General features: G+C 42.7%; 1 protein-coding gene across 1 annotated transcript in view; it reads left to right on the plus strand.

Annotated features, from left to right (window-relative positions):
• LOC139410251 (solute carrier family 1 member 7b) overlaps positions 1-12,318 on the plus strand; it is a 106,182-nt gene that overhangs the window by 12,762 nt on the left and 81,102 nt on the right. The window contains exon 2 of the mRNA XM_071155723.1: positions 7,620-7,699. Coding sequence (XP_071011824.1) covers positions 7,620-7,699 — 80 coding nt within the window. The remainder of the gene's footprint in view (positions 1-7,619; positions 7,700-12,318) is intronic.

The following is a 12,318-nucleotide window of genomic DNA, read 5'->3' on the forward strand; positions in this document are numbered from 1 at the left end:
AGGAAGTTTTTAAGCATCTTGGAGTGTACCTAGGGGACTATGGAAAACAATTGGAATGGGGTGGTTGAAGTGGTGGAAGGGAGGATGAGGAGATGGCGTTGGTTGTTGACTTGTATGTCTACAGGGGGCACACTATTATTGTTAATAATGTGGTTACTTCTGCACTGTGGCATCGGTTGTCGTGTTTAGAGCCCCTGTCTGGCCTTCTGGCTAAGATACAGGCAATTATTGTAGATTTCTTTTGGGATAAACATCACTGGGTTCCACAAATTGTTCTGTATTTGTCAAAACAGAAGGGGGGACAAGGTCTTGTACTACAGCACGTAAGTGGCTTAGGTTAAGGTCTGTTCAGGTCTGGGATAAGGTCTGTTCAGGTCTGGGATAAGGTCTGTTCAGGTCTGGGATAAGGTCTGTTTTACAGAGACCTTAGGGTTTGGAGTATAATTAAGCTGTCCAGAAGAACTACAATGGAGTCAGTGCATTGGCTGCTGGAGGAACCTCTGGTGTATGGGGCAGGACTGGATTGTACAACTGCAGCTGTTTCACATTTCTCCAAGATTCTGATGAAGGGCAAAATCATCACCCTAAAACAGTTAATGTACATGGCTCGGCCCACCAGAATAGACAGAGGACGGGTGGCTGAACATTTGCGAGTGAGATCGGAAAGAATTGTCAACTGCTAGGAAGCTGCAGGAAGGCTGTCAGCAGAAGAGGGGATTATGCTCAACAGTCACAAGAAAAAGGTGCAAGATGAAAACGTCACATTTCCAAGACTAGGGATTACACCCAAGATCCCAGAGTCAGAAAGAAAGGCATTGTTACCGGATTTGAGAGGGTTGGAAGAGATGGGCTTGGATGAGGTGAATGGGAAGGACTTATATACGGGGTGTGTCAAGGTTTTAAATAAAGATACATTTGAAAATAGAAAAGACACTCGGAGGGTAAAACAGGGCCTTGATGACAAGGTAAAGCCAGCATGGAGATCACTGTACAAGCCACCATTACTAAAGTGTACTGGTGATGTGTAATGGAGGGTGTTGATGACAAGGTAAAGCCAGCATGGAGATCACTGTACAAGCCACCATTACTAAAGGGTACTGGTGATGTGTAATGGAGGGTGTTGATGACAAGGTAAAGCCAGCATGGAGATCACTGTACAAGCCACCATTAGAAAAGGGTACTGGTGATGTGTAATGGAGGGTGTTGATGACAAGGTAAAGCCAGCATGGAGATCACTGTACAAGCCACCATTAGAAAAGGGTACTGGTGATGTGTAATGGAGGGTGTTGATGACAAGGTAAAGCCAGCATGGAGATCACTGTACAAGCCACCATTAGAAAAGGGTACTGGTGATGTGTAATGGAGGGTGTTGATGACAAGGTAAAGCCAGCATGGAGATCACTGTACAAGCCACCATTACTAAAGGGTACTGGTGATATGCAATGGAGGGTGTTGATGACAAGGTAAAGCCAGCATGGAGATCACTGTACAAGCCACCATTAGAAAAGGGTACTGGTGATGTGTAATGGAGGGTGTTGATGACAAGGTAAAGCCAGCATGGAGATCACTGTACAAGCCACCATTACTAAAGGGTACTGGTGATGTGTAATGGAGGGTGTTGCATGGCATCATTGCAGTTAATGCTTTTGTATCTGTCATTAACTCAGATGTTGGAGACGGATGTCCTTTTTGTAGTATAAGATTTTTTTTAAATCACTGTTTTATGGAGTGTGAGAGGATAAAGCCTCTCTTTGAAATACTGGAGTCTTTGTTTACAGCTGTATGGGGACTTTTTCAATAACACTGTTTTATTTTGGGGTTTCAATAAATTATGCAACAGAAAAGAAAATGTCAACTGTTAAGTTTTATTTTGGGACAAGCTAAAATGTAAATTTTTCGGAGTAGGAAACATACAATAGACACGGGATATGGGCAGGATGTAAGATGTGTTTTTAAGGGATTAGTCAAAGCGAGAATAAAAGTGGATATTGAGTTCTTCTCGGCTGTAAAAGATCTCCCAATGTTTGAGGAGAAGTGGGCTTACGGAGGAGTGATACGTTTTGTGGAGGAGCGGAGTCTATACTCAAAACTCTCTATCTCCCTCTATCTCTTCCTCTCCCTCTATCTCCCCCTCCCCCTCTAACTCTTCCTCCCCCTCTCCTTCACTCCCTCTCACTCTCCCCCTCCCCCTCTGTCTCATCCTCTCCCTCTCCTTCACTTCCTTTCACTCCCCCCCTCTCTCCCCCCCTCTCTCTCTCTCTCTCTCTCTCTCTCTAACTCTCCCCCTCTCTCTCCCTCTCACTCCCTCTCCCTCTCTATCTCTCTCTCCCCTCTCTCTCCCTATTCTCTCTCTCTCTCCCTCTTCTCTCTCTCCTTCTCTCCCCATATTTACTCTCTATCTCCCTCTCTCTCCCTCCCTCCTCTCTCTCTCTCTCTCTCTCTCTCTCTCTCTCTCGCTCTCGCTCTCTCCCACTCCCTCTTCACTGTCCCTCTTCCTCTATCACTCCCCCTATCTCTTCCCTCTCCTTGTCCCTCTCTCTCTCTCTCTCTCTCTCTCTCTCTCTCTCCTCTCCACTCTCACTCTCTCTCCCTTTGTCTTTGCAATGTGTGACTGTGTAACCCTCACTGCACGTAACCCTCACTGCACGTTGAGGAATACATTCACAAGACACTGTATAGAACATCGTTTACACATGATTATTCTATTTGGGTAGCTAGCTAAGAAATTAAAAACATAATTCTTATGGATGACATTGATATGAACCTCATTTAATCATAATGGGTCCTGTTTCTCCAATATAAGAACTCTTGTCAAATCAACCACCAGTATGACTAAGTCAAAGCCCACTCTAATTTGTGTAACCCAAAAGCCTCTTGAAAATCAATCAATGCTAAGTATGAATGTTAATCTCTCTCTCTTTCTCTTTCTCTCTCTCTCTCTCTCTCTCTCTCTCTCTCTCTCTCTCTCTCTCTCTCTCTCTCTCTCTCTCTCTCTCTCTCTCTCTCTAGTAAAAATAAAAATACCTTAATAGAATTTAATTCAAGTGAAAGTGAAAGCCACCCAGTAAAATTCTACAAGAATTTGGTTCAAAACAAACTTAAGTATCAAATGTAAATGCAAAAAAATACTTAAGTATTGAAAGTAAAAGTATTAATTATTTAAAATTCCCTATATTAAGCAAACCCGACGGCACCATTTTCTTGTTTTGTTTGTTTGCGAATAGCCAGGGGCACAATCTAATATTCAGACATAATTCACAAACGAAGCATTTGTGTTTAGTGAGTCCGTCAGATCAGAGACAACAGGGATTAACTTTTGATAAGTGCATGAATTTGACCATTTTCCTGTCCTGCTAGCCATTCAAAATGTAACAAGTACTTTTGGGTATCAGGAGAAATGTATGGAGTAAAATGTACATTATTGTCTTTAGGAATGTAGTAAAAGTTAAAGTTGTCAAAAATATAAATAGTAAAGAAAAGTACAGATACCACACTACTTAAGTAGTAAGTAGTACTTCAAAGTATTTTTACTAAAGTACTTTCCACCACTGTAGTAGAGCATCTAGAGATGGAATATCAAAATAAATTGCGCCCGTATTCCATTTTGTAAGTGGACATTACACAACTCTACTGTTATTTTCTCTTTTCATGCTCTCTGTCTCTCTCTCTGTCTCTCTCTCTCTCTCTCTCTCTCTGTCTCTCTCTCGCGCTCTCAATTCAATTCAATTAATTTTAAGAGACTTTATTGGCATGGGATACATATGTTAACATTGCCAAAGCAATGCTTTGTTTGCATTCCCTTTTGACTCAAAGCACTGAGATACAATTCTTTGCTGTTATTTTCTCTTTTCTCCTTTCATGCTCAATGTCATTCCATATCTACCAGAGAACTCTACAGGTATAACCAGTGTCTACAGTTATGATCAGAGTGCTCAGCTTTCTAAAGAAGACCCAAATTAAAGGCAAACCCTAGACCTGCCAAAGCCATGCTCAAGTTGTTTTCTGAAAACCCCCTGGAAGTGTGGCTGTGTAATCGTGTTACTCTGCTAAACTGAATTCTGTATGCCGGTAAACATCCCTTAGTTATGAGAGTAGTAGCACTCCACCGATTACTTTTAGTGTGTGCTTTTAAGGCTGAGTGACATAACATATACCGTGCATTTGGAAAGTATTCAGACCCCTTCACTTTTTCCACATTTTGCTATGTTACAGCCTTATTCTAAAATTGATTAAATTGTTTTTTTCCCTCATCAATCTACACACAATACAAATCAAATCAAATCAAAGTTTATTTGTCACGTGCGCCGAATACAACAGGTTCACCTTACAGTGAAATGCTTACTTACAGGCTCTAACCAATAGTTAGAGCCTGTAATGACAAAGCAAAAATAGGTTTTTAGACATTTTAGCATTCCTGCATTCGCTCGATACGGAAGTAGTCAGATGAGGCGGATGCTACGCTACAGGACTGTTTTGCAGCACAGACTGGAATATGTTCCGGGATTCATCCAATGGCATTGAGGAGAACACCTCATCAGTCACTGGCTTCAGCAATAAGTTCATCGACAATGCCAATGAAAGCAGGCAACATCCGCATCGAGCAGCCGCATTCAAGCAGCGGGACACAAATCCAGACGCTTATAAGAAATCCCGCTGATCACCAACAACGACGAGACAGCATATAGGGAGATTAGAGACCTGGCCGTGTGGTGCCAAGACAACAACCTCTCCCTCAACATGATGAAGACTAAGGAGATGATTGTGGACTACAGGAAAAGGAGGAGAGAGCGCGCCACCATTCTCATCGACGGAAATGTAATGGAGCAGGTCGAGAGCTAAGTTCCTTGGTGTCCACAAACTATCATGGACCAAACACACCAAGACAGTCGTGAAGAGGGCACGACAAAACCTTTTCCCCCTCAGGAGACTAAAAGATCTGGTATGTGTCCCCAGATCCTCAAAAAGTTATACAGCTGCACCATCGAGAGCATCCTGCGCAGTTGCATCACCACCTGGTATGACAACTGCTCGGCATCCAACTGTAAGGCGCTAGAAAGGGTAATGCGTACGGCCCAGTACATCACTGGGGCCAAGCTTCCTGCCATCCAGGACCAATATACTAGGCGGTGTCAGAGGAAGGCCCAAAAAATTGTCAAAGATCCCAGTCACCAGAGTCATAGACTGTTCTCTCTGCTACCGCACAGCAAGCGGTACCGGAGCGCCAAGTCTAGGTCCAAAACGCTCCTTTACAGCGTCTACCCCCAAGACTGCTGAACAATTAATCAAATGACCACCGGACTATTTACATTGACCCCCCGGCTGCTTCGCGCTGTTTATTATCAATATGTAGTCACTTTACCCCTACCTACATGTACAAATTACCTCAACTAACCTGTACCCCCGCACATTGACTCGGTACTGGCACCCCTTGTATATGGCCTCGTTATTGTTATGTTATTGTATTACTTTTTATTTTATTTTTTACTTTAATTTATTTAGTAAATCTTTTCTCAACTCTATTTCTTGAACTGCATTTTTGGCTAAGGGCTTGTAAATAAGCATTTCACAGTAAGTGACAAATAAAATTTGACTCGATTTGATTTGACACATGTATTTAGGAGCATTCTCCCATTCTTCTCTGCAGATCCTCTCAAGCTCTGTCAGGTTGAATGGGGAGTGTCACTGCACAGCTATTTTCAGGTCTCTCCAAAGAGTCTCATAGCAAAAGGCCTTAATTCTTATGTAAATAAGTTATTTCAGATGTATTTGCACAAATTTCTAAAAACCTGTTTTTGCTTTGTCATTATGGTGTATTTTATGTAGATTGATAAGAAGTTTTTTACGTAATCAATTTTAGAATAAAGCTGTAACTTTAATACTTAATACTTTCTGAATGCACTGTACAGTACACAAAATGACCTCAGCCACCCACTAGTCATGCATGGTTGCACACAGGGATGTATTAGTAAATAATAATGGTTTGGTTAACGCTGATTGTCATTCATGGTGAGTAAAGTAATGATCCCTATAGTTTCAATGCATTTTTCCATGATAGGTGGGGAAATGCCTGCGCAAAATCAAAAAGATGCCCTCCACTGCATCACTGGTTTAACACAACAGAATGTGACATAACAGCAGAATGCTTTAAGGTGATACAATGTGGTCTGACCATGTCTGACCAAGGTTGTCCACTGCAAAGCTGTAGACTTTCAAGTCACTGCAATTGCTGGGGTTTCCCCATTGGGCACAAACGTCAATTCAACGTCTATTCCACATTGGTTCAACATCATTTCATTGAAATTACGATGGAAATAACTGAGTCAACCAGTGTGTGACCAGTGGGTATTTTGCTCTGAACACCGAAGTGCAGGTTAACATAAGCAGACTATGACTGCCCTGCATAAAAAATATATGTTTATCTCTCACAGACATGGCAGGGTATGGAGATTTACGTCAAGTCACGTTTTATCCATCACTCTCACTCTCTCTCTATTCGTCTTTATGTGTATATGTATGTATCTCTCCCTCTATCTCTTTCTCCCTCTCTCCCCATCCATTTCTTTCTCCATTTCTCTACTTCTCTCTCTATTCGTCTTTACGTGTATATGTATGTCTCTCTCCCTCTCTCAATCTATCTCTTTCTCCCTCTCTCCCCATCCATTTATTTCTCCATCTCTCTACTTCTCTCTCTCGTCCATCTCCTCTGTGGACAGGAGAAGTTAGCCTCCCCCTGCCCTGACCTACAAAAAGGATAATGCTCCATCGACTCCTGTGGCAGATTCACCTAGCCATGCCACCAAAGTGATAGTGTAGGGTAAAGAAGCTTTTTCAAAGTTTTGACAAACTGCCAACTTCCCTCTGACTGGGCTAAACATGATGGAGGATGGAGGCTGACTTGAGTTAGGGGGAGGGGTAGATGGAGAGAGAGAGGAACAGTGGGTTGTTGTTGACGGGTGCTCTGGATCAAGGCCAGTTTTAGGACGTGTGGTGTGGAAGTGTCTATGTGTCGAGGGTTAAATCTGAGGTTTTGTACATGAAAGTACATGAAAGTACAATCAGGGCTGCCTGATTCTCTTGTCAATATGAACTTTAATCTAAAGAGTTGATTTTCGTTGGGATGTTTCAGAGAAGCTTGTCTGTTAAGTCTGCAGAGTTTTCTGTCCTACTGTCCATTCTACTATTCCTCACTGTTAGCTCTCCTTTTCAGTAATTCAGAGTAATTGTCAGACTAGGATATCGCTCTGCGCTATTGGCTACACCTGTTGAATACTGAGCTGCCATCAGAAACTAACTTCATAACAACTGTCAGCAGTCAGTCGGAGTCAATGTGTTAGGTCTAAGCAAAAACTATAATCTGATAAATTCAAGACCACTCCAACACCTGTTGCAATGCACTGCAATACATGAAATGTCAGTAGCATGCTGTCATCCTCACTACCTGTCATCCTCTACCGGTCATCCTCACTACCGGTCATCCTCAATACCTGTCATCCTCATTACCTGTCATCCTCAATACCTGTCATCCACAATACCTGTCATCCTCAATACTGGTCATCTTCAATAACAGCTTGTTTGATTTCTCCACCCCTCCTCCCACCCCCCCAACCCGCCCCCCACAGGAAGTGAAGTATTTCCAGTTCCCTGGAGAGCTGCTGATGAGGATGTTGAAGATGCTCATCCTTCCTCTTGTTGTGTCCAGGTAAGCTACAGTCACAGCATGTTACGACATTATAGAGTCTATAGAGCCTACCATCTCTAGTAAAGTAAAGCAGCCAGCTCTCTATCCTGGTGTGGCTAAAATGGCACCATTATAGTGCATTACTTACTATGGACCCTGCTGGTCAAAAGTAGTGCACTATTATATATAGGGAATGGTGTGGAATTTCAGATGTAACTACAGTCACAGCTCTATTATGGTGTCCTCCTGTAGATGATAAGATATTCCTCTTCAGAGGCCCTTCATAGAAACCCCCGCACAAACACACACATCTATCATATAAACCCACTCACACACACACATATACCATATAAACCCCCTCACACACGCACACATCTATCATATAAACCCCCTCACACACACACATACAGTGGGGCAAAAAAGTATTTAGTCAGCCACCAATTGTGCAAGTTCTCCCACTTAAAAAGATGAGAGAGGCCTGTAATTTTCATCATAGGTACACTTCAACTATGACTGACAAAATGAGAAAAGAAAATCCAGAAAATCACATTGTAGGATTTTTAATGAATTTATTTGCAAATGATGGTGGAAAATAAGTTTTTGGTCACCTACAAACAAACAAGATTTCTGGCTCTCACAGACCTGTAACTTCTTCTTTAAGAGGCTCCTCTGTCCTCCACTCGTTACCTGTATTAATGGCACCTGTTTGAACTTGTTATCAGTATAAAAGACACCTGTCCACAACATCAAACAGTCACACTCCAAACTCCACTATGGCCAAGACCAAAGAGCTGTCAAAGGACACCAGAAACAACATTGTAGACCTGCACCAGGCTGAGAAGACTGAATCTGCAATAGGTAAGCAGCTTGGTTTGAAGAAATCAACTGTGGGAGCAAATATTAGGAAATGGAAGACATACAAGACCAATGATAATCTCCCGTGATCTGGGGCTCCACGCAAGATCTCATCCCGTGGGGTCAAAATGATCACAAGAACGGTGAGCACAAATCCCAGAACCACACGGGGGGACCTAGTGAATGACCTGCAGAGAGCTGGGACCAAAGTAACAAAGCCTACCATCAGTAGGCACACACACTACACCACCAGGGACTCAAATCCTGCAGTGCCAGACGTGTCTCCCTGCTTAAGCCAGTACATGTCCAGGCCCGTCTGAAGTTTGCTAGAGAGCATTTGGATGATCCAGAAGAAGATTGGGAGAATGTCATATGGTCAGATGAAACCAAAATATAACTTTTTGGTAAAAACTCAACTCGTCGTGTTTGGAGGACAAAGAATGCTGAGTTGCATCCAAAGAACACCATATCTACTACATCGTGCTTTGGGGCTGTTTTTCTGCAAAGGGACCAGGACGACTGATCAGTGTAATGGAAAGAGTGAATGGGGCCATGTCTTTTTTAGATTTTGAGTGAAAACCTCCTTCCATCAGCAAGGGCATTGAAGATGAAATGTGGCTGGGTCTTTCAACATGACAATGATCCAAAACACACCGCCCGGGCAACGAAGGAGTGGCTTCGTAAGAAGCATTTCAAGGTCCTGGAGTGGCCTAGCCAGTCTCCAGATCTCAACCCCATAGAAAATCTATGTAGGGAGTTGAAAGTCTGTGTTGCCCAGCAACAGCCCCAAAACATCACTGCTCTAGATGAGATCTGCATGGAGGAATGGGCCAAAATACCAGCAACAGTGTGTGAAAACCTTGTGAAGACTTACAGAAAACATTTGACCTCTGTCATTGACAACAAAGGGTATATAACAAAGTATTGAGAAACTTTTGTTATTGAACAAATACTTATTTTCCACCATCATTTGCAAATAAATACATAAAAAATCCTACAATGTGATTTTCTGGATTTTTTTTCCCTCATTTTGTCTGTCATAGTTGTAGTGTACCTATGATGATTACAGGCCTCTCTCATATTTTTAAGTGGGAGAACTTGCACAATTGGTGGCTGACTAAATACTTTTTTGCCCCACTGTATATCATAGAACCCCCCCCCCCCCCCCCACACACACACACCACACACACACACACACACACACACACACACACACACACACACACATACACAGACACACACACACATCTATCATAGAAAGACTTTCACAAACACCCTCACACACACACACACACATCTATCATAGAAACACTTTCACAAACACCCTCACACACACACACATCATATAAACCCTCTCACACACACTCACACACACACACATATACCATATAAACCCCCTCACACACACACATCTATCATATAAACCCCCTCACACACACACATATCATAGAAACCCCCTCACACACACACACATACACAGACACACACACACACGCGCACACACACACACACACACACACACACACACACACACACACATCTATCATAGAAACCCGTTCACAAACACCGTCACACACACACACATCATATAAACCCCCTCACACACACTCACACACACACATCTATCATAGAAACACACAAACACACGTCTATCATAGAAACCCTCATCGAGCTTCGTTGGGAAAGTGCAAAGAAGGCATGCAAGAAAGGCATTTCACGTGCCTTTATTGCACGTGACAATAAAAACAAGGCGATTAGATCCAAACAAAAGATAGTGAGAACACATATTGACTTTCTTTTTTACTTTGGTTTCCTTCAGTTTTCAACTTATTGGTTACCATTGTGCCTTTAATCAGTGAGCAAGACAGATAAAAAAAGACATTGATCTGATTTGACTGTCTGGGAGACGTTGACCAGCAATACGTTATGAATCACTAATATATACTGTCTTCAGAGATTCAACTTGTGAGAGTTGTTCTGGGAATTCAATTTACTTTTTTTCTGTTGTGCTTATGAAGATATTCTCTGAGGACTTCTTGTGACTTCGTGGTGATGAAATAGAAAGAAATGTAATGATATAGGTTTTGTTAAATGACAGTATCATTATCATGCAGAGTGGAGGTGTAATATTGACTGAGAGTGATTCGTGAGAGAGGAGCCAATCCTTTGATGTGTTGCTTCACCCGGCTGAGTGTGATTGATGTATTATCTATGAGCTATGATTATCATCAAGTCAAAATAAAGTAAACTACATAAGGAATAAGATGTAATGTCAGATGCAACCTGTCGGTACAGTGCTACTTGCTCCTGATCTCTGTGGCCGATGTGAGGCAACAGAAGGCTGCCGGCCCAGACAGCATCCCAACCCGCGTCCTCAGAGCATGTACAGATCAGCTGGCTGGAGAGATTAAGGACATATTCAATCTCTCCCTATCCCAGTCTGTTGTCCCCATTTGCTTCAAGATGTCCACCATTGTTCCTGAACTCAAGAAAAAAGAGAGTACCTGAACTAAGTGACTATCGCCACATAGCACTCACTTGTGTAGTCATTAAGTGCTTTGATAGGCTAGTTAAGGACCATATCACCTCCGCCTTACCTGACACCCTAGACACACTACAATTTGGACGACACAATCTCCATTGCATTGCACACTGCCCTATCCCACCTGGACAAGAAGACTACCTGCAGTGGATTGGGAAAGTATTCAGACTCCTTGACTTTTTCCACATTTTGTTACGTTACAGCCTTAATCTAAAATGAGATTAAATTGTTTTTTTCCCCCTCATCAATCTACACATAATACCCCAAAATGACAAAGCAAAAACAGGTTATTAGAAATTCATGCAAAAAAAAAAATAATAATAATGGAAATATCACATTTACGAGTCTTCTTGGGTATGACGCTACAAGCTTGGCACACATGTACTTGGGAAGTTTTTCCTATTCTTCTCTGTAGATCCTCTCAAACTCTGTCAGGTTGGATGGGGAGCGTTGCTGCACAGCTATTTTCAGCTCTCCAGAGATGTTCAGGCTCTGGCTAGGTCACTCAAGGGCATTCAGAGACTTGTCCCGAAGCCACTCCTGCGTTGTCTTGGCTTTGTGCTTAGGGTCGTTGTCCTGTTGGAAGGTGAACCTTCGCCCCAGTCTGAGGTAGGCACTCTGGAGCAGGTCTTTATCAAGGATCTCTCTGTACTTTGCTCCTTTTATCTTCACCTCGATCCTGACTAGTCTCCCGGTCCCTGCCACTGAAAAACATTCTCACAGCATGATGCTGCCACCACCATGCTTCACCATAGGGACGGTGCCAGGTTTCCTCCAGACATGACGCCTGGCATTCAGGCCAAAGAGTTCAATCTTGGTTTCATCATACCAGAGAATCGGAAGATGCTGTGGGAGTTCATGGGTTCAGAAATAAAAGTAATGAGCACGTGATGCCGCGGAGCTGAGCAGACGTTGACAAACCAAGCTCTTCAAAGTTATTCCATCATTACGTAAATAACAACGTTGAAACAATATTCTAACATCGGCTGATAAATTGTTAAGTACTTACCTTTCCAAAGAGCCATGGACCTCCAACCAAGAGGCAAGAAGGACGACCAAAAAGTTTGATATCCAAGATATCGATAATGCTACAGTTGCTCTCGGCCTCTTGCGAGCCTGCCGACATGCTGGCTACTCTCCTCAGGGAAATTCAGGATGGTAACAAAGGTCTTTCTCTGAACATTGACAAGAAATCGGCTGAACTCAATTCTTCCATTGACGACCTGAAATACTCCATGAATGA

The sequence above is a fragment of the Oncorhynchus clarkii genome, chromosome 5, assembly GCF_045791955.1.
Source record: "Oncorhynchus clarkii lewisi isolate Uvic-CL-2024 chromosome 5, UVic_Ocla_1.0, whole genome shotgun sequence".
Classification (NCBI taxonomy): domain Eukaryota; kingdom Metazoa; phylum Chordata; class Actinopteri; order Salmoniformes; family Salmonidae; genus Oncorhynchus; species Oncorhynchus clarkii.